At 46.6% G+C, this 23,301-nt stretch overlaps 1 protein-coding gene across 3 annotated transcripts in view; it reads right to left on the bottom strand.

Moving 5' to 3' along the window:
- Positions 1-23,301, bottom strand: part of Loxhd1 (lipoxygenase homology PLAT domains 1) — a 153,733-nt gene that overhangs the window by 8,074 nt on the left and 122,358 nt on the right. For all 3 annotated transcript variants that reach the window (XM_085676398.2, XM_085676399.2, XM_048419540.3), the window contains exons 38-40: positions 10,244-10,414; positions 5,538-5,670; positions 4,295-4,453 (exon numbers count right to left, since the gene is read on the bottom strand). In XM_085676398.2, coding sequence (XP_085532524.2) covers positions 4,295-4,453; positions 5,538-5,670; positions 10,244-10,414 — 463 coding nt within the window. The remainder of the gene's footprint in view (positions 1-4,294; positions 4,454-5,537; positions 5,671-10,243; positions 10,415-23,301) is intronic.

Genomic DNA, 23,301 nt, shown 5'->3' on the forward strand with positions numbered 1-23,301 from the left:
GATATTCATCTGTAGAAGACTGATACTTGATTCCCATGTCTAACCTAACACAGCTATCTCCAAATGGATAGAAACTTGAATATGAGACCTGAAACTCTGATGTGTTAAAGGACAGTAGGGGAAGGCTTTCAAGATAGAGACACAGGCAGGGACTTTAACAGAAGGTCTCTAGCTCAGGAACAAGTTCCAAGAACTGGCAAATGAGATGACATGAAATTAAAAGTACAGCTGGGCTGGAGAGTTGATTGAGAGGGTTAGAGTCTTCTAATTCCCAGGGCTGAAGTCTAGTACCCACATGGTGGCCCACAACCATCTGTTGCTCCAGTTTCAACTGATCTGACCCTCTCTTCTGACCTCTGTGGGCACCAGGCACACATGTGTGCATATACACATACATGTAGTCAAAACACTAATACATATAAAATAAAATAAAGCTAAAAGCATTTAAAAGCACAGCAAAGGAAAAGATTGGCAGAGAGAAGTGATAGCCCATAGAATGGGAGAGAATCTTTGTTACTTATACATCTGCCAGAGGATTAATATCCAGACTATATAAAGAACTTAAAAAAACCCACTAAATTCCAAAGAAGTGACAACCTAGCCAATACATGGAGAAATAAAATAACCATTTCTTAAAAGATAAGGTAAAAAATGGCCCAAGAATATGGGAAATGTTCAGCATTCTTGGCCATCAGGTAAATGACATCAAAACTACACTGAGACTCCCTATTATTCTGGTCCAAATGACTGTAACAAAGAAAATATGGCTACAAAAGATGGTGAGAGTGTGGGAAAGGGGAACCTTTAGACACTACTGGTGGGATGTAAACTGTCCAGCCACTGTGAAAGTCGGTACAGGATTCTCCAAAAAATAAAAAAATAGCATGGCCCAGGCACTGCTCCTCCTGGATACAATCATCAAGGATTCTAAGTCCACACCCATGCTCACTGCAGTACTGTGCGCAGGAGCCCCATGATGATACCAGCCTCGTGCCTGTCCACATGAACGGAGGAAGGAATATAGCATACACACACAATGGAGTTCTATTGAGTCACAAAGGAAAGGAATATATGTCATCTTTTTTTCTAGAAAATAGATGAAAGAAGAAATCATCATACTAAGAAAATAAGCCAAACTCCAAACCACTAAAAGTCACATTTCCCTTCTTTAGAGATCCTAGGTTTTTATACACAAACATTATGAGTATATAGGTGTAGGAGGAAGAGTCTGGGAGACAGGAGACCAACAAAGGGGTCCAGGGAGAAGGAGAAGAGAGGAAAAATGGTAAAAACCCATGGTGTACTTGAAAGAAATTGGCCTTACAAAACCCAATCCTATATGCCCTGAAAATATGCAAATAAAGAATTAAACACATTTTTGCATCCATTCATTTATTTTGTATCTTTGTGCTTGAATGTGGGCAAGCGCCTGCCATGGCATCCCTGTGGAGGTCAGAGACAACCTGTGGGAGCGGGCTCTCTCTACTGTGTGTGCTCGGGGATAATATCAAGGTCAGCAGGCTTGGTGACAAGCACATTTACCTGCTGAGCCACCTCTCTGCCCTTGATGCCAATAGAAAAATTTTCACTGGGAAGAAAGGAAGAAAGAAATTTTGAAGGGGAAAAAAAATGAAGGTTCCTCACAGGAGATTTTTGTTGTTTTGAGATTTCTCATCGTCAGATTTATGACTTGATGTATTTGGATTTTTTTTTACATACCAGAATATCTTCAAAGGAGATGCACATTCATTATTCAGTTTAAGATTCTTTTAAAATGTGGGGCTTTTGCTTTGCACAGATTCAGTAATATTCATAATTGAACATAAAAGCACAAATTGTATGGTCACATACGTGGGTTTCCAAGTATGGTCTCTCCCTTCCTTTCTGTTTGGCTACGTCTTTTTCTCCCTGGTTCCTACTTCAGCACCCAGACCTTACCTTAGATAACCCTCATGACAGCCGAGGGTGCAGCCTGCCAAACTTCCTCCCTTCCACCCCTTCTGACAGACCCACGTACACACAGACATATGGGGACGTCAGTGTTCTCTTTTTTGCACGGCATCGCACAAAACGTGTTTTCCTGCATCTTGGTCTCCCCCCTTGATAATACTTCCTGGGAGTTGATCCAAGTCATCTGGTACACATTTAGATCATTATTTTAAATGGCTTAAAAAAATTCCCCGGTACAGATACAAGGACATGTTTCCTAAGAAACTAGAAACATTGCCCAAGATGTGGAACTCAAAGCCAGTGGGGTCGAGGCTCTAGTTGGATGTGGGGGAGGGGCCTGTAAGAATGAAGGTGAAAACAGTGAGCAAAAAGGAAATGAACTGGCTTAAAACTCAGGTAAAGCATAGTCACCCTTCTGTGGACACTGCACCCATAGGAACCAGAAAATATTGCGAAGAATGAGGTACCCAAAATGCTCCTTCCTGATGGCTGTCTCTGATGGGCAGGACCTAGGGACAGGGTGCTGGGACCCACTCTTTGGTCTTGTTTGAATTTTATGATTATCTATTGGTTACACTATTCAGATAAAACTATTCAGTATAGGATTTCGGTTTTAAAAATGGATAAAAATCTCTCTGTGTATCCTTTCACTAGAACCTTCAGGATATTGATGATGAACAAGAATGCCAAGGGCTGGGCATGCAGTTCAGTGATGGAATGCTTGCTATGTAGCATGTGCATGGTTCTAGGTTCTATCCGCAGCAGAAAAAGCACACACACACACACACACACACACACACACACACACACACAGAGAGAGAGAGAGAGAGAGAGAGAGAGAGAGAGAGAGGGAGAGAGAGAGATTAAATAAGATTATCCTATACAGAGGGACAATGTACAATGTCCCTTAGACCCCCAATCAATACAAGTTATGGCCATTGCTCTTCTTCACTCACTGAACAATATGGTAAGATCCTGTTACTGAAGACACTACTCACTTGAGTCACAGGATACCTGGCTGTTGCTGTATTGGCAGTGACCTCCTTCCTAGGGACAGGAGGGGCTTCACTGTGTGGAAAGAGCAGGGACAGTTCTAGGAAGCAACATGGTGGGAGAAAGGCCAGAAGTGGCCCTGGGTGAGGTGGCCTACAAGCAATCAGCGGATGCTAGTCGCATGGTCCCCATGTGGCTCTGCCTTACCCTACCAGGTAAACCTTGGTGTTGGCTTTCCCTACTAGGCGTCCTTCTCTTCTTCTCAGCATCTCCCAGGCCTTCCAGTGCCATAGAGAAGTGGTCTCAATCTTCTTAATGCCGTGACCCTTTATGTGTTCCCCATGTTGTGGTGACCCCCAACCATAACATTACTTTTGTTGCTACTTCATAACTGTAACTTTGCTACTGTTATGAATCAAAGTGTAAATATCTGTGTTTTCCAACAGCGTTAGGCGACCCCTATGAAAGGACGGCTCAACCCCAAAGGGGTCAAGCCCCACAGGTTGAGAACCACAGCCTTAGGGTCTTTTCTGGTCTGTTGTAACAGTACCAAGTGGTTTTAACTATACCAATTGACAGTTGTGGCTGTGTTGCTTAGGTTACTAAGGCGCTCTTACTCTCTCAGAAATGGCCAAGTCTCCAGGAGACCCTAATGGCAGAAATGCAAAGCCATCAGCACCTAGAGAGCAGGTGTAGTATTGAATGCCTGGGTGGCCTGTTCTTGCCCATACAAGTCATCCTCATTGAGAGCTCCTAAGCCACCAGCATATAAGCATCATCTCTGTGTCATTATAGAAGGAAGGAAGGAAAGAAGGAAGGAAGGAAGGTGACAAGAAAATTCTCTGAGAGCTGCTGCTGTGTGTCTTTCTTGTTGTTCTTGTAAGGAAAGCTTCCTGGCTTGAAAGGCAGGAGACACCCAAGGTCACATGATCTAGTCTCCTGTCTCTGGCGGTAGATACATACATAGTTCCGGTACCTCCAGCACAGGGGTTCTCAACCCTTTGGGGTTGAATGACACCTTCACAGGGGTCACCTAACACCATCAGAAAACACAGATATTTACATTATGATTCATAACAGTAGCAAAATTATAGTTATGAAGTAGCAACGAAAATAAATTTATGATTGGGATCACCACACCATTAGGAACTGTATTAAAGAGGGGCAGCACTAGGAAGGTTGGGAACCACTGCCCTCGCACACAACAGCTTCTTCTTCTGTCCTGCCTTACAGGTTTATATCCATGAACCAGGTAACCTTGGTCTCGAAGGACACACCTTCCCACACATTGCCCTCTTGCCCATGCGTGGTTGAGGTGTCCACTGCACCCCAGGCTCAGTCCTGTACATACACATTTCCATATTCCATCTCAGTGATGGTGATGGTCTTGACGTGCCAGGCAAGTTCTCTCTTGGGGATGAATCGGTCCTCCCTGGCCAGGTGGCCCACGCAGAGGGAGGCGATGTCTCCCAAGAAGATGCTGTCAAACTCAAATGTGTCCGTGCTCCCCCTGCAGACAACCAAGATGTCATCAGTGAGCTGCCCAGGCCTAATGAGGCAGGCAAACAGGGAAAACCTACTGTGTTCTGGGATGGCATGGAAGGAGCGTGCAATGCAGTAGCCAGCCTGGCATTCTCTGAGGGATTTGGGCTAGTTTTAAATCAAGACAGAGACAATGAAAAAGTCCCTCCAGCTGCTGGGTTTCAGCATGTAAATGGTAATCACTAAGCAGGCTGGAACCTGGAGGAGGCTGAGGAGCTGGCCGGGTGTGGAGCTGCAGAGGAAGAAGGAGGAACCCTCTACTAAGGGCCAATTTTTGAAAAATCTTACGATGAGCATAGTGGGGTGTTGGGGAATCTACCTGGATGGAATCTGAACCCACGAGGACATGGTAGTGAGAAGGCAGGGTGTGAGCAATCTCTTGGTACCAGTCTGAGGAGCACAGACTCTGCCCTCACTGGAGGGGAGTTTGAATAAAAGGTTGAGGTAAACAGAATGGGCCATCCTGCCAAGTTTGCATGTTGGAACCTAATCCTGGGTGATGGAATTTGGAGCTAGGCCTTTGGAAGGTGAGTAAGTGGTGAGGGTGGAGACTTTGTGAATGGAATCTTATGGAACAAGCCCCAGGGAGCTCCCGCCACCCTGCCTACTGCAGGAGGACACAGTGAGAGGACCTCCATCTGCGAACCAGGAGGCAAGTATCACCAAATCTGCCAGCAGCATCAAGAATCTGGGAAAGAGAGTTCAGTTGTTTGTAAGCCACCCTGTTTCATATGGCAGCTTTCTCGGCTAAGCTAAAGAAGGATTGGCGGGAGTGGGTATGGGTGGGGGTGGGTATGGGGGATGGGGACTCTGTCCTGGCAGGAACAGAGATGCAGTGTTCAAGCCACTAAGGCCTCCCAGGAGAAGCAGGAGAGAGCTCTGGGTTGGGATGTGGGATGATATATTCAAGGGAATTGCAGGTCTGACACACAGTAGGTACTCAGCAAGCTCTTTCTGGTTAGCCCATTTGTAAACCACTCAGTGGGGGAGATTATTGAGGTCTCTGTATTATTCTCCCCACCCCACCCCCTGCCATCAAGCACCCTCCTTACTTCCGAAAGGCCCGCTGCCTGGAAGAATTTTCCACCAGGAACTCCTTGGATCTGTTCTTCCTGCCCTCCAAGATGAGCCAGACATTCTCTCTGGTTTCGCCCCCGTTGCCAGTTTCTATGACAATCTCGTAGGCTGCAGGGAGGAGGCGGGAGAGGGTCAGCAGCAGGAAGCAGCTGCTTGCCAGCAGCCAGTCCTTCCCCCTCGGGGAATCTTCTCTGGCCTTAGGCCACAGTCAAGGTGTAGGAGGCAGGTTAGCCTTGCTGACACCTAGGCACTGTAATCAGAACCAGAGACTCCTGGCCTGCAGTGGGTAATCTCTTTGTTGGCAGATATGGGAATGGCAGCCAGGGGGAAGAAAGCAGGTTAGGAGGGGCTCTCAAGAGATGTTGGGGTCTGGTTCTCATAGCCAATGAGCCACTAAACTAAAATGTAAACCACATCCCCAGAAGCTGAGGGAAAAGAGGCAGGCCTGGCTAAGGAAGGACCCTGCAAAGACCCAGCAGGCTAAGGGCCCAGAGAGCACACAGCCCCATTTCCCTCAGCCTCACAGTAGCCCCTGCCTTGCTGTCCCCGACGTGACTGCACACCCCTCTCCACCAACCTCCATAGAAGGGATGCCAAGGATCAGGAGGACCAGGCGGGGGACTAGAATTCGCTTTCTCGCTCCAGGCATCGAGCTCAACCCTGACCATCCGTAAGACCGAACACAACAGCATGGTAACCAAGGGCCCCTGGAGCGAGGGTGCCGCTGGGTTAGGGGAAGAGCTGCTTTCATGCCTTCTGCTATCTCAGCTCCTTGTGCTCGCTCTCTTCCTGTCTCTAGCCTCTGATCTCCAAGCTCCTACTTAGAGTGAGCTCCTCCATGCACCCTCTCTCCGCCTGAACGTGTCTGCTTCTTCCTCACCTCTCCCGCATTTTTCCATTTCACCTTTTCGGGCGGTCTATGCCAGTGCCCTAATTAAAGTGGTAGCCTGGTCCCCACCACTCCCGGTCTGCCTTGCCTCACTGTCATTTCCTCTTATTCCTACCATCTTTAAGCACCACACGCCATTTCATTTATTCATCGTGGTTTATTGTACCACCTCCCCCTTCCCAAAGGCATGCATGTCCGTTCACAAATTTCAAACTGCCAAGGACAGTGCCGGGCACACGGCGGGCCCTCAGTCAATATACTTTAAATTTTTATTTATCTTTATTTCGTGGTCATGGTGTTTTGTTCGCATGCATGTCTGTGTACGATGTGCATGCAGTGCCTGAGGATGCCTGAAAAGGGTGCTGGACCCTTACAGATGGTTGTGAGCCACCATGCGGGTGCTGGGAACTGAACTTGCCTTCTGCAAGAGCAGCAAGCGCTCTTAATGGCTGAGCCATCTCTTCAAGACCCTCCTCCCCACCCCACATCCTACACCCCACACCCTGCTGTGTGGGTAAATATTTAGTAGAGGAAGGAAAGAATTGCTGAGTGGGCCAAACCCAGGGAGTCTCCTGAGGATGGGAGCACTTGAGCATGGCCTTGGAGGACAGCTGTGAAGGAAGAAGTAAAGGAGAGGACGGAAGGGTGTTCCCAGGCAGAGGGAACATGAGCAAAGGCATGGCATGTGATCCAGACCAGGGATGGTGCCAACATACAGGAGTCCACAGCAAACGCTTGTCTGAGATGACCCTTATACAGACAGAGTAAACGGATGGGCAGTCTTGAGACAAGGATGACAGAAACACATGACAGCCATAGAAAAATGCAGGGGAGGGCAGTGTGCTTCTGGTTGGCATCCAAATTTTATTGCCTCCTTCCCAGGGAGCTCCCTACCGCATGCTCCCTGGACAGAGCCATGCTCCGCATGGGCAGAGGGTCTCTCCCTGGACATGCCCTGTCCTCCTTCTCTGAGGTCAGTCAGCAGTAAGAGTTCAGGCCGGCACTGCTAGCAGCCAGCTTCCTGGGGTTCGGGGAAACTTGCACTAACATTCTGGAGGAAATCAAGCTGAGAAGAGAGAGTCACCCTGACACCAGTGGCACCTCTGGGGACAGCAGAGTTGGAGCCAGAGCCACCTCAGGTTTCCAAGCTCTGGGAGCAAACACATTTCCTGAATTCAGCAAAGATACGGTTTTTAGGCATGTGCCTTGCAGAGTCCTTAACCACTCCCGGAAGCTTCCGTTGGGCCTATCAGAGAATGGAGGCTTCAAGAACACAAACGTATGGTGGATTCCACCACCTGGCGGAGCAGTGAGTGTTCCATCCCCAGAGACTGGCCAGCAGAGGAACGTGCTGGAGCTGGGAGCTGGAAACAGTGCAGACGAACGGACAAAGCAAACCTAAAGGGTGTTGAGAGTAGCAGGTAGGAAAACAAGAGGCTGGAAGGCAAAGGCACCCTTTGGCTCAAGGGCGTTCCAGCAGGAGAGACGTGTGTCCTCCTAAGTGTGCGTGTGCACATTCGCACACATGAGCATGCAATTTTGCTGTTTAAGCCAGACCCTGGAAAAACCGCAATGCGGTGCTTGAAGCCTTGACATTGGGATTATACAATTAGAGTGTCGGCAGCTCTTGGCTCTGGGTGTATGCTGGAGTCGCCTGCAGAGGTGAATGCTCAGAGATGGCTGGAACAGTTTCAGAGAATTGGAGATGAAGCCTGAAAACAGGATGCTGGCTGATATGATGATAGATCAGCAGCACCAGCCAAGCCCCATAGGGAGACAGCATTCTAGAGCCATGCAGTGCGCCTTGCAAAACCTTTCCTTAATTTTTGACACAGAGGTGTAAATTGCATCCTGGCTTCTCTTTAGGGTCGATGTGGGGTGTCCAGGGCTCAATGAGAATGAGGTATAGCATTCCTTCACAGGCGAGGAGGCTTTGTTCAAGACCAAGGGGCTGTTTAGACTCATAGACTGAGTGCCCAAAATGACCGCAGGGTCACCAGCAGGAAAACTCTGGGAGGGAATGGTAATGTCCTCTGAAGTCAGAGTGAGGCATGGCACTTCAGACTGCTCAATGTGGATTTGTCTCAGCCTTAAATAAAGGCAGATGAGAGCTGGGACCAAGTTCAGTGAGTGAGACCTCCAGGACCAGCTGGCACCGGGAACCAGGGTGTGGCTACCTGTCTGTCCCCATGTGAGCGGCGCAGGTGTCTCCATGGTACTTCCTGCACACTCACTACAGTGACAGGTGGGGCCAGGCCCTCTCCTGGCTCCCTGCTTCTGCGCTCCTATTTTTCGCATCCGCAGAACTCACTCCACCCCCATCAGCCCAAATCCTGCAAGTAATGGCAGCTATTTGGCTGTTCGGAAATCTGAGAGGGAGAGTTGGCAACGGAGACGGGCTTCGCAGAGTATTCCTCTTCTAAACACCAATGGTCTGAACAGTCCCCATTGCTCATCCCGACGTTGTGTGAGGAGCATAAGCTCCCCTCTCTGAGTGTCTCACAAGGCTCTGTGTAAAGAGAGCGCCGCTTCCATCCACCCAGCATCCATTCACCGAGCCCCAAGGTCCACAGTACTGCAGAGGGTGACAAACATGAGGGACACTACCCTGGATCTGTGTGGGTCACAAAGCAAGGTATATCACCCACAGCATCCAAAACAAAACTGGGCACCCACTAACCCTTAGAAAGTACAATTACAGAAGTAGAGAACGCATCCTCTAAACAGGTAAATTCTCTGCCTTATGGAAACTCAGCAAAGGGGAGCTCTGTTTCCCTCTGAGAGAGTGTTTATCAATGTTCACACAATCTCCATTGCTTCTCAAGACAGCTAGGTCAACCATGGAGCAGTGTGGATAGCCTGGCAGAGATGGTAGTGTCCCGCGTATAGTGGTCATGCCAAGAGATGCCCAGCCGGGGCACGGTTCTCAGGTTCCCTTGCATCTGGCAGAGCCATGAGACTAGTTCTTCCAAACAAAACACAGGTTAGCATGCCAAGACCACAGGGAGAGGGCCTTTGAGTTTTCTTCTTGTGAGAAATGTGGAAGCCACATCTTAGAAACAGCAAAGGCACAGGTGGAAAGAGCTGAGGCCCCTACATCACACCATGGAAGACAGCTCGCCCGACTCCCACATTGGAGTGAGAAGTGAGAAGCGGAAGTGAGAAGAAGCTCTGCTGTGCAGAGGCTGAGATGTTGGGGGGCTGCCTTAATGGGGGGGGCTGCCTTAATAACTGGCTAAAAAGTCCCTTCTTCAACCGGGATCTGCCTCTGGTGAGTTTTCCTCTCATCACCAGGCCCAGACGCTGTCCTGGGTATTAAAGAAACGTCTTCTAAAGCTTTGATGGCTGTTCACCTCAGGGACTGATTCTTTCTCTTCATCTTCCATGTGAGGGGTGGCTGGTGGGGACCCTGGCTCTCTCTGACTTCTGCTTCTAGAAACTCCAAGGTGGCAGTCATAATCACACGCATCAGTCTGAATAATTCACGATGTAAAAATAGCCTGAGAGAGTGTCATAGCTGCCCTGCCTGGCCCTTGGGTCAGCTACAGCCTGTCTTCAGTGGGTTTCCCTTCATTAGTACCTGTGATTCAGGGCCACGAGTGTCTTAGCAGCTCTAATAATCCACTTTTAGGAGTTTATGGAGGAATTGCCCTGCAGACACATGGACCCATCTCATTCGCATTCCATTCCCTATCCGCGCTCACCGCCTCCCATTTGAGCCAACCCTTCCTCAACTAGAAGAGTCAGCCCTGAGGTCGCAGTGGGCTGGGCCCACACAGTCTCACCACGTACTGGTCTCTTCCAGCTCCTCACGGATCTCATTGTTGGCGCAGGCAAAGTCGCGGACAGTTTGTCTGTCGCCCTCACTCTTGGACAGCCAGCAGTCACACTGGAAGCGGAAAGTCTCATCACGGGAGTTGTCCTTCACATCAACATAGCTCAGGTGCCAGCCAGGAAATATTCCTGCGGAAGAAAGCACTGGGAGTGGGAAGTGCCCCCTCTCCCTGACAAGACCTCCCTTCCTCCATCCATAGCTGCGTGACCCTGGACAAGCTCCTTGTCCTCTCTGTGGTCTGGGATCCTTGTTGATGAAGTGACCAACTAGTTGGATTAGGTGGTTTTAAGTACTCCTCCAACCTGAGGAACACAGGGGTCTTTGCAAAATGCTTAGAGGATTTATGCACCACATTTCGGTGGTGGCCTCCAAGAAACTGCAATACCTTCCTCCTGCAAACTTCTTCCACTGAGAATCTGTCCATCATGGACATTTCACCAAGGGACAAGGCTTATTGCTTCCATCTGATTCATGGTGGAGGTATTCTAGACCTTTCTGGAGCCCCTTAACTAAAGGATGGATTCTGTTGCTTCCTGATCTGTGTTCTCCAAGCTCCCGTCAATGACCCTCCTGCATCAGTTCCGGTATTAGCTCCACCAGCAACCCTTCCCTGACGCTCCTCCATCACTCTAGAGGCTACATCAAGAGTCCCCCATGCTCCGTGGTACCATGCACCTATCTTGGGTACACACGGTCAGATTCGTCTTGCTTTTACTTACATGTGTCTCTTCCCTGTGACCAGGGATGCACGTGTACAGACCGAGTCTCGATAGGGTTTTTAGTGCTCAGTCTAAACGGGCAGATCACTAGCTGCCCAATGAATGCCGAGTGAATAAATACGGTTTGCGCTGGGGGTTCTTGGCTGACCTGTTCAGCAGTCACTGAAGGCTTCAGAAGCTGCCATTTTCAGGGATGTGTTCCTGAATTTGACACATCTTGGGCTGATCATGAGCACAGAGCTGCTCTGTTGTAACTGGCAGGGCTGTTCTCAGAAGTGTCCCCACCACAGCAGAGCTGGCAGTGTGGGCCAATGTGGGTTTGCTTTGACAGCTCTGTGTGACTTTACCACTGTTTCCATCGTTCTCTAACTCAAGCTCACTGAGAGCGTGGAGCATCACAGGTCCCACAGAGAGAGCAACCGCAGGGCTTTGGCAGGCTATGCGACAGTGTTTGCTACTCACAACTGATCCACAAGGAATCCCACAAGCAGCACACAGCTGGGTTCTACTCCCACACCCCTGACTCTCAGGCCACCTAGAGCTTTGAGGCAGTTCCACTGTTACAAAGAAACCTCTCTCTCAGATCAGATACCATCCAAAGCAACATCTCTAGAGATCCTGCTTCTGTTCCCAAGAGTATATGAAATAATTATAGATTTCAGGATGTGGATGTTACATTCATGGGTGGGATGCATATGCTGGCATTATTCAAAGTTTCAAAAATATCGTTTGAGAATCTCATATATAAGCATACAGTGTTTGGATCAAATCGGTCCCATCCCCCCCCATTGCAATTGTTCTCATGTCCCATCTCTGGAGTCCTCACCACATTTCCCTCCCACTTCATATATTCTTTCAGAAACACGCTGAAAAAAAAGCGCTGCCACTATGCAAATGGGTGTGGGCGACGCACTGGAACATGGGTAACCTGATCAGGGGCTGAATCTGAAGCTGGCTCTCTTTCCCCTAGCACCCACCAATTGCTAGTAGCTCTGGAGCTGGGAATTTGTAAGCCCCTCCCCATGCATGCTGGGATTTAGGCTGACTTGCTCTTGTGCTGGTCCTCTGTGTAAAGGCACGGCCCCTGTGAGTTCATGTGTGCAACACCCCAGCCATGTTCATAAGATATTATTTTACAGAAGCCATCTTCTACCCCTGACTCTTACAATCTTCCTTCTCCATCTTCTGTGACAACCCCTGTGCCTCGGAAGTTAGGGTGTGTGGCACAGATGTCACATTAAAGCTTGAGGACTCCACGTATTCTCTGTGCTTTGACTGGTTATTAGTGTCTGTATTAATCACATGTATTATGAAAAGACACTTCTCTGATGAAGGTTAAGTGATGTACTAATCTATTTGCATAAAGGGGGAGGGGGCAGTTTAATACCAAGTCCATTAAGCTGGATTCTCCCCTAGGGCCTATAGTGCCCAGCCATGGGTTCTTGGCCCAGCTCACAGTATCAGATATCAGTTCTGTCTTGTGGAATAGGTCTTTAATCATAAAGCAGTTGGTTATCCTCAAAACACTTGTGCCAATATTGTAGCAATGGGCAGAGCATGCCAGGCTGGTCACTGTTGTATCTTTCAGTACCATAGCTGGGTAAGACTGCTGTTGGCTTTTCTCTCCCAACATAGCACCTCTGGCACTATGGAAGCTAACCAGCAGGGAGGAAGGCTCCAGGTTAGAACCATACTGATTTCTCTGGGCCTTCTATGACTCAAGTATATGGTGTCTTCAAAGTAAAATCATAGCATCAAATTAGCAATGGCAATAATTTGCATTGTATTGTGGGTTTATGGAACCCCCAGCCCACACTCGGCACTTGGCTTTGTGCTTCATAGCCTATGACATCTGGAGAGGCATTACTCCCCGGCACAAGGTAGCTCCATTTAGACTCCCTTTATAAGTTGTGCATCTATTTTAAGAAGCTCCTACAGCTGTAGGTTTCATATGGCTTTTACAAAGGTCTTTGGTGTTGTTTGTGTCTCACTGTATTTCTTGTTTTTTGTGAAATCAGATCTTCACTGAAGAAGGAAGCAGAGAGGGCTCATAGAAGTGAGGTGTAAAACACTGTCGCATTAGGCAGCTGTGAGGTGAGTTAGCTTATTTGTGAACTCTCTTTGTGCTTGATAAATCTTTCTTGCTTTTCTACAAACTAGAGTCCATACCACCTGTAGGTTTATGACTTGGCTGCATGTTGGAGGTGGTTCCTGGTAGCCATGAAGCTGATCACAGAACTTACAAGCCTCCATGCCTGTAACACTGAAATGAAGGAATGTGACGGTCAGAGCCCTTCTCTTGAGGCATCTCAGTAGAACACAGAAGGGAGGCAGAGAAGACACATTGCTGGCTGTGTTGAAAGAGATTCACATGGAAGAGAAGCTCTAGGCTTTCCCTCACCCTTTGCTCGGCCATGAGTAGTATGTGTGGGAGGTCGTCTCAGCCACACTCAGTTTCCCTTTGCTGTTAGAACTCAGCATTGCCACTCTTTCCCCTAAACCAAGACTAATCCCCAACTCCCTTACATAAAAGAAGCCTCCTTGTATTCTCTGTTGTTTTTCTTGCCCTGCTTTGGAAATGTTGAGTGTGACGGACAGAGTCTAATGCCCAACTGATGGCCAACCCTAGGTACCTGGTGAACCAATAGGGAATTGCTTGAAACTAGCTGTTGGAGAACTCACTTCTTGCCGAGACCCTCTTTCGATGTCCCCATGCTTTTACACACACAGAGGAAAGGCTCTGCACAGGTCACAGTGGAATGCACGTGTGTGCCCCTTTATTAATCAGAGCTGCAGCAATCCCAAAATGCTGACCTTGTCCTTCCTGCTGGATAGCTACTGAATTCCCCAAATTTCTCTCTTCTGCATAGTGCTCTTAACAACACCCCAAACACCACAATGATATGTCAAAGTCATGGATCAGACTTTGCCGCGTCACCTCATAAACCCTCCAGAGGCTTTCTCATCAGTCCGAAAAAAAGTCCCAGGCTTCTCCCCAAGAACTGCATCCCTTTCCACGCCTCTACTCTGCCACCTGTATTGCACTTCTGATACCTTGACTAACAGAATCTTGCTTACCCACTGTCCAAAGGGATGGTCTCCAGCCTCTGGGTGCCAATACTGCCTAATCACTGAGGTCTCTGGGAAAGGGCTCTGTTTGCAGGATTTCCTGGGGCTTCAACACTCACTCTGTCTCCATGTGCTCACTCCTAGCTAATCTGAAGCCACTTTGTTTCCTCATCATCCTCTATCGTATTGCTTGTCTCTGCCAATGAGGTCGCAAGCCTCTGAGATGAGGAGGCTGGCCTGAACTACGTGTGCTATCCGGTAAAGCTTATTACACACGGAGTCCACACCAAGTCTGAACAGGAGAGAACAGGAAGACAGCAATGGCGGCAGTTCTAGGAGAGGAATGTACAGCCTTACATAGCAGGAACGGTCTGTCCTAGTACTATTGATTATTACACCCCAAATGTCCTAAAATTCACTTTGAGTAGAAGGTCTAGCAACTCCGAGCCACTGCAGGGTCCCTATGTCCCAGATAGGAGGTGACAGGCTGAATGAGAGTGAGGCTGGTAACACTTTGGACTTCCACATGCTCCTTACTGCCCATGAGTCTAGCGACTTTCTGTGTCTGGTGGGATGGAGGGCTCCATGCTTCCTTTAGCAGGTTTCGATCAGCCCTTATGAGACAGATTCATTAGGCATGCATTTGGCATCTCCTCTCCTCATTATGGCGCCAAGTTATTCCTCTATGGTCAGTACCTGCCTGTTCTCTGCACAACACAGCTCTAACGGCCTCCGAGCCTCTCTGCTGTCCCCATGACCCCTTGTCCACTGTATTAGCTACTCTCATTATCACCATGACCCAAATATCTGGCTGGAACAACTTGAGGAAGGGTGGGTTCATTTGGGTTCACAGTTTCAGAGGATAGGGTTCTCCCAACAGGGAAGGCAGGGTGGGGTTTACACAGCAAGAAAGAATGGTGAAGACTCTTACATGATGGCAGACTCAGAACAAATGACAGCCGTCCCTACTTTCTCCAGCCAGGTCCAGTTTCCTAAAGGCTCCACAGCCTTCAAAATGGTGCTGCTAACTGGAGACTGTTTGAAATATAAATATAAATAATATGGATGTTTCCAGTTCAAACTGTATCATGTTTGTTCTCTTGGCCATGAGCACTGATATCCAGAGAAATCTTTGCTGCTGGAGTTGTAACTATGCCTTAATTCTGTTAAGATTATTTTTATATTCATGTCTGACTTCTCTAACTTCAAGGGTTGGGAATTGTGTCTTATGACCTCTTAATCGTATTACTTAACATTCCACGATCATAGAAGCGATAAATTATTTTCACTTTCAAAAAGCCAACTGTCAGTATTTTTATCCAGTGCAAACCATTGAGATTCTTCTCAGGTAGAAAGATTCACTTCACCAAGCAACACCTTCCCTAAAAATAACTCGAAAGAAGCAAAAAGCCCATCTGGGTGACTCACATTTCCTCAGCAAGATCATGGATGCTTTGAAGTGAGCTATGGAGCATCGGAGAGACCTGGATATGGAAGAATACAAGATTCTAGCTATTATCTTTCTAAAACACACACAAGGCTTCATCAAAGAGGCTGCCACAGGAAATCCCCTGGGATTTGGCAGATCTGAGTTCAGGTCTCAGTATATCTGCCTAAGTGAGCACACTGTAGCATCCCCATGATGCTTTCTGGGGTCCTCCCTCTTTCTATGGATCAGCAGCATTTAAAAAATCTCAATCATTTTGTGGTTAAAAATTCTTTACTAAGCAGAGCTTTCATTTAACTAGAGGAAGCAAAAAGAGCAAGATGAATTAGAAAATAAACACCTTGTTACAATTTGTTCAGGACTGTAAAATCTATCTGGGTAATTAGAATTAAGTAGAAGAATTAATCATCTATCTTTATTTTCTTCTTCAAACTGTATTTCATGGCAATCAAATAGCCTAGGGACAAATGTTTTAAAAAGACAACCCCTGGCTTGTACATGGAAAAGAAATGATAGAATTATAATATCACATCTGTAATTCTAACTGATCATCAGCAGATTAAGCCATTAAAGAGAGAGAGAGTTATGGGGGAAATTTATAGTGGAGCAACCAGGCTTGCAAGTACTGAATCTAAAATCCAGTGCTAACACCAGCACAAGCGAGACTTCTTTCCATAATCTACCGTACCAATATGCAGCATCTCTCTGATACTCAGGACGCCCTCCTGAGTTTGTGTACCCCAAACACATTTATAAGTAATTTTCCCAGGGCATACATTGGGAAATTGTATTACACAGTAGAAGTTGAGTGATTTCTAACAAATCATTGTTGGAAGTCTGATGATAGTGGTGTGATTTTACAGAAAAATGTCCATTTCCACAGGAGAAACATACCAAATGTAAGTGTGTCTGGGATGAAGTGTCACGGAGTTTAGGAATTAGCTTCATATCCTCTGGCAACCTGAGTGCCGTCAAGGATGAGGGGTAAAACCAAAAGGTTAAAGTCGATGTGATAAAGCATGATTGTTGAGCTAGGGTAATAGGTAAGTGGGAGCTGATACTGCTGTTTTCTTGACTTCTGTGCACGTTCAAAAGTTTTCACTAAAGTAAATAACTCTCCCCAAAGCTCAAAAGTTACTAATTTACACCTCCCAGTAACAGAACCAGGGGATGAGAAGAACGTTGTGGTTTAAGCTAACTAAATATTTGTAGCCTCTCTTATACATTTGTTTAGAATCTTTACCTTTTGGTGGAGGAATCTCAAGCAAAATGCATTCATCCTAACATTTCTATGCAAGGAAGAGATGGAGTTGGGAGAAAAATTTTAATATGAAGAAAGTATGGCAAAGAGAGCCATTAAAGGCATACTCAGCAGCTTTACCCTCTATGATCGTCTAAACATCCATCCCTGAAAGAGAAAGCTACTACAGAGAATTGAGCAGATGACCCGATTCTTATCAGGACTTACGTCCCAGCCTCATAGGTTCACCTGCCCATGGTATTATCTTGCTTTCAGGACCAAAGTTGGACTGGAAAGGATGCCTCATCTCTCTGCCTACAAGGGAAAGCGAATCACGTCAACGACTCAGGATCTACTTGAATCCAAGAGTCCTCTTAGGACAAAGCCATCAGATACCAAAGCAAAAATCAGCATCATCAAGGTCTCTGGAGAGTCTGGGATTGAATGACAGATTATAGCATCCAGCTACTGTGTGGCGGGGATGGCGCTGTCCACAGTGCTGAATGCTCTCCCTCCTCTTAAAGGGTTTGAAGAGAAAATAAACTGGCTGTTTGGGTGCTGGGTTTTTGCAGAGTAGAATATACAACAAGAAAGCCAAGAAAGTCTAGATATGTGTGCGATAACTGTCTGTATAAGTGATGTAAGCATCTAGAGGTCTTAATTATGAGCTCAGTTGGGATTTATGGTCAGAGCCATTATTATTATTACTATTACTATTATTATTATTATTAAAATCTTTAGTCCTGGAGGAAACTTAATCTCCTATGATGAAGGCAAAAAGTACATGGAAGGATTTGAGATCCTTAAAGAGAGATATAATTCAATTCTACTAAACTATATTAATTCCCTGTTATGTAACAGGTAGTGGAATGACATCAGCAAAAGAACAATAGCCAAGACAGCAGAACTCATGAAGCTGCAAGTCAAGTGTGATGGCTGGCTTCACTGTAGCTTGACACAAGCTAGAGTCACTTTAGAAAAGGAAATCTCAACAGAGACTATATCCCCAAAAGATTGACCTAAGAGCAAGGCCATGGTGCATTTTCTCCATTAATGATTGATATAGGCATGCCCAGCTCACTATGGGTGGTACCACCCTTTGACTCGTGATCTTGTGTGCTATCAGAGAACAAGCTGAGCAAGTGATGAGAAGAAAGTCAGTGAGCAGCACTTCTCCATGCGTTCTGCATCAGCTCCTGCATCACAACTCCTGCCTTGAGTTCTTACTCTGAATTGCTTAGTGATAGACTGTTTATGTGGAACTAAAAGCTGAAACAAACCCTTTTCTCCCTAAGTTGCGATTAGTCATGGTATTCCTTTGTAACAGTGGAAACCCTAACTAAGATAGTCAAGTAAACAGACAGAATTCAGTCACACATAGGTCAACTGTTTTGGAGGGATTTCATACAAGGCTGGACAATAAGTTTCAGTGAGAAGGTAAAGACATAAAAGAGCTTCCTAACCAGTGGTGGGGAAATACAGTTATGGCAGGATGCATGCTTGGGATCACAACACAAGGCAGAATGCCTGTGACTGAAATGAAGCGGAAAGTCCAGAGTGTGAGTCAAAGCTAGTCAATGATTCTATTAGCACTAGACTGTTTCCTTTTATCAAGCACAGAGAACGGCTTGTTTCTGTCCCCCAGTTCCCACAAGATTGATTTCGAGGCGTGGAGACCCAACCTACAAAAGTTGATACCATCTTAAGCATAATGACTGGACCATTCAGCCTTGTATTTAAGTTGTGGCAGCTAGCTTCTCTGACACTGAGCTCATGATGAAGCTGTGTCCTGGTTTACTGTGTTTTTCTAAGTCTCAGTGACCTTGACTCTTTTTCTATCAGCAGCAGATCCTGAAGCAGATCCTCTGCAGCAGACACATGACTGAACTGGGGCCCCAGGGAAGTCTTTATTGTTCCTTAAAGGTTTGTCCTCGCTGTTTTATTTTCCTGAAGCTACCACAAAAAAAAATCACTGCAGACTGATGTTTAGAAAAACAACAGAAACATGTTATCTCATGATTCTGAAGACCAAAATTCTGAAGGTAAGCTGTGTCCATTTTCTTTGAGTAAGTTCCTCTGACTTTTCTTGCTTCAGTGGCTCCCAGCAGTTCTTGGTGTTTCTTGGCCTACAGCAGCTGGCTAGCTCCATTTCTGATCCCATGTTGCCTCCCATGCATCCTTACATGATCTTTCTTCTTCTTGTAGGAACACACATCATCTTTGGGTTTAGAACCCACTCTAGATCATTAATGATGTCATTTAAAACAAGTTCTATAGTTGTATCTATAAAGATTCCATTTCCAAAGATAAATGTACTCTGACATTCTGGATGAGAAAGAATTTGAGAAGCAGAAGACAACACTATTGGGTCCACAACACCTACCCTCTTACCCTTTGTAAAAACACTTTACTAAATATCAGACATGATTTGCTACATCTAGAAACTGTTCAAATACCTAGAAAAGAGGAAGAGATCTCCATGGAGTCTAGAAAAGAGTCTGGAGCCATTTATCCCAGGTCCAGAAGCTGACATAGAAGGTTGACCTGTTTATTCTCTCACATAATTATTAGCGACCTACTAAGTACAAACTTGGCACTGGGAATACCAAACAAGGTCCCCAGCCTTTAGAGATTGGAACTCTGTCAATTGTAATTGGCAGGACCATCACAGTCAGCATACTACAGATAGAGGTACCTATAGAAAGCACAGGAGTGGAGAGTGGATGGCATCTAACTTCATGCAGCATAGTTGGGAAAATTCTCAAAGAACTTGATAACTAACCTGGATTCTGAGGGATGCAGAAGAATGTAGCAGAAAAAGGGAACTGTGGGTATTAAACTATTTCTTAGATATCAACATATGAAAAACTTGGTTTGGGCCAAATGCATGACTTCATGCAAGGTGGCATTTAAACAATGGTTGATCTACAAACACAAGGAGCCATTAAAGAGAAGAGTGTAAGGAAAAGAGAAAGCCTTCAGAATGGAAACAATGTTCTTAGTACCACAATATTTTCTGAACGGAGTGGAATTGTCAGAAATAAAAAGGTAATTCCACATGACAACAAGGATCAAAAACAAAGAGTGTGGCTTTCTGAGAGGGTTTCCCTGGCTTTTTGTATGGAGGTGAGAGGGTCTCAGGAGACAAGGAAGAGCAGTTTTGTCTGATGAACCTGAACTCATAAACGACAGAAGCCTGTTCCTCCTCCAATCTCTCCATTGCAAGCCTGAAATATTTTGCTGTGTAACAAAACTTCTCATCCAGAAAGACTTGGAATTTGTAGGGAGAAACAGACGTTTTATTTTAAGATTTATTTATTTTTAGTTTGTATGTATGAGTGTTATGCCTGTATCTGTGTATGTAGGTGTACCACATGCATGCTTCATGCCAATGGAGGTCAGAAGAGGGTATCAGGTCCTCTGGAACTAGCGTCATAGATAGTTGTGAGAGGCCATGTAGGTGCTGAGAACTGAACCTGAGTCCTTCGTAGAACAGCAAGTGCTCTTAACCATAGAACCATCTCTCCAGTCCAAGAAAAACATTTAAACCATTTTAAATTGCTTCACTATTTGAAAGCAAATGCTACTTCATATTTCCTCTGTTAAGTTTATGTCTAAGAGTCTATGGAGTCAGAACCAGTACCTCACAGCTTGGGGTCTCAGGAGCATTGGCCTGTGGAGTTCCCCAGATGAATCCCTTCTTCCCAAACACATTCTATCTTAGAAGCAAAACATGTAGAAGTAATTTCTCTACCCCCTCCTCTTCCTTCCCTTTAGTTATCCATCTCAAAAGCTGAATTTCTCTAAACCTTTGCTTGGCCACCCTGGATTTGCTCGAGCCGCATTTCCCTCATTCAGCCTTATTCATGACTCCAGTCCTGTCTGCTATAGTTTAGATCTGAACTGGTCCCTAAGAGAGCCATGGCTTGGTCCCAGGCAGCACGATTGGGAGGCTATGGAGCCTTTAAGAGGTAGGACCTGGTGAAGTCCCTCAGATATGTGAGGCTGTACCCTTAAAGAAGGATAGCATCCTCCTCCTTATTTCTTTCCTGGGTTCTGATATGGGTGGCTTTGCTCTGCCACAACTCCCTCCATGAGATCCTGTCTTGTCCCACATGCAAAGCAATGAGGTCAATCAATCATGAGCTGGAACTGATAAAACTACTTAGCTACATGGGCAAACTGACTGTCACCAATATAGTAACTGATATCGACATTCCAATTATGGGGGTTGTTAAAGCTGCAGTGGTAGAGGGCCTGGGCTGGTCATTTCTTTAAGAACTGATCATGCCAAGTAAGAAGCCCCCCCCCCACAAGAAACATGTAAACTTGGACAACACTAGAGAGAAACATTATCTTTGCCTCTTGAAATGCTCCAGTAAGACCTAGAATTATTATGAGAGATGTGAGCCTCTACTTTCTCGGGTTAGAAGGAAGGGTACAACATGAAGTCAGAAACATCCAAGAGGACTCTAGAAGGTTCTTTGTGAGAAATACACAGTGAAGGAAGATGGAAGCCCCAGGAGAAAATAGATGAGAAATAAATAGGTAGATAGGGTTAGATTTATACACTTATAGATAGATAAATAAGGCTAAGAGGGAGCTGGTTTCTCCAAAAGTGTGGTCCTTCCTAAACAACCCCAGTCTTTCCGGTCAACCCTCTACCCTCATCCCATAAATGCAGCACTCACACTGTAATGGTCCTGGTGTGGTCTTCCCTTTTAGAGAAAGGGAAATGAGCTTAGTTGGCACAATTTCTTCCCCACCCTCTTTTCTGGCCTGACTGGAGGTTATTAAGGAACTCCACCTCACAGTGTGGCTGGTAGGTTGGGCTGCTTGGGGACCCCAAACCTTCCTCCTCAGGCACTAGACTTTAGTGCTGTGGCTTCTGCAGAGGAGGCTATGGCAGAAGAGGGTCGGAGGACTTGGGGTTCTGAGACTTCCGGTTGTTCCTTTAGCGGGGAGCTAATGTTGATGTGGTTCTCACCACATTCACCCTCTCCTTCCATGCTGGCTCCTCCAGTCGAGTCTGTTAGATCCTTCTAATGAGGCCTGTGCACACACACACACATGTGGTTTGGGGTTTGTACACCTGTCTTGACTGAGCAAGCCACTGTGGCATGTCCTGAAAGGGGCTGGGCCTGATCTTTTGATGGATCTGGGGCAGAAGACAAGTCTTCGAGACCATGGATGGTATCATTCATCTATTCAGACTCTGGACACCAGCCAGCAACTGATAGGAGGATCCTGGCAGACGGCAGTGGGGGAGAGAACTCAGATCTCTGTGATGGCTCTTTTGTGGAAAGGAGAGGCTACAGACATGTGAGAAGGTCCCATGGAGATGCGTCTCTCCAAAGCCTTGCGATGCCACCTGAGATGACTAACCGTGACTTAAAACTGACTATACCAGGAAATGAATGAATTTAAAATGTGAGCAGGTGTGTGAGAGGCGGTGGGACTGTGCCAGGCGTTTCCTGGTGGAGGAGGGTGGGTTATTTGGGAGAAGCTATTGAAAGGCAAGAACTTAGGCCCCTTCCTACATTCCTCTCTGCCTCTCTTGGCTGCTGTGAGATGAGCGACTTTCCTTGACCACGCCCCTCCTCCCTGATTATGTTCCTTGTCAGAAGCCAGGGAGCTGGCTGACCATGGACAGAAAGCTCTGACATTGCTCAGAATAGATCTGTCCTCCCTACTTGCTGTAGTCAGATACTTTGTCTCAGTAACAAGTGAGGAAGGAGAGCTTCTCAGCACTGCACCTTGTCGGGATGAGACTCCTACCTGTAGTCCCTGATGATAAACAGATAGAGGATGCTAACCCTCACACTGCTATCTTCCTTCCTGGGTCTCTGGCATGGGGGCATTGAAGGTTCAGAATCATGATCAGCAGAATGGACATGGTTGGTCAGCACAACACCAGAATGCCTGCTGCTAACTGCTGGCTGGTCCATTTGCTGCTCTGTGGCCCTGAAGTGGGCATCCCAAAGGCCTGGGTACTCTTTGGTTACAGAGTAGAGAGGAGTAGAGAGTTAGTAACAAGCTTTTGTTACATAATGTCACAAAGGACACCAAACGGTCAAAGGTTTGCAGTTCTCCCTACCTCACAGGGTTCCGGGCCCACCAGAAACACAGAGATGTTCAGGTCACAAATGATCAAATAGGTGCAGGAAACCCAACCTGTGGCATCTGGGCAAGTCTGCATCATTATGTGACTGCTTTGAAGAGCAGCTTCTCTGCCTGATCCGAGTTTATTGTCACATAGGGGAATGTTTTGACTGTGACCTCATGGTGAAAGGAATCAGGGACATTGCTCCTTCTGGAAGCTCAGCCAACTCCTGAGCTGGATTTGTCAGTAATCACTTGCAGTGGGATTTGAGGAGGTAAATAAAGTGAGGTGGACAGCTGCAGGACAGCTCTGTGGGAGGTGAGGGTACAGCAAAGTTGGGAGAGGACCTTGGGCAGACAGCTTGGGGGAAGCTAGTTTCGAGTCAGGACACTAGAGATGAGTTGGGGGGAGTGGCAAGCGTGGAGGTAGTAAGCCAG

Source organism: Myodes glareolus, chromosome 13, assembly GCF_982192425.1.
Source record: "Myodes glareolus chromosome 13, mMyoGla1.1, whole genome shotgun sequence".
Taxonomy (NCBI): Eukaryota; Metazoa; Chordata; class Mammalia; order Rodentia; family Cricetidae; genus Myodes; species Myodes glareolus.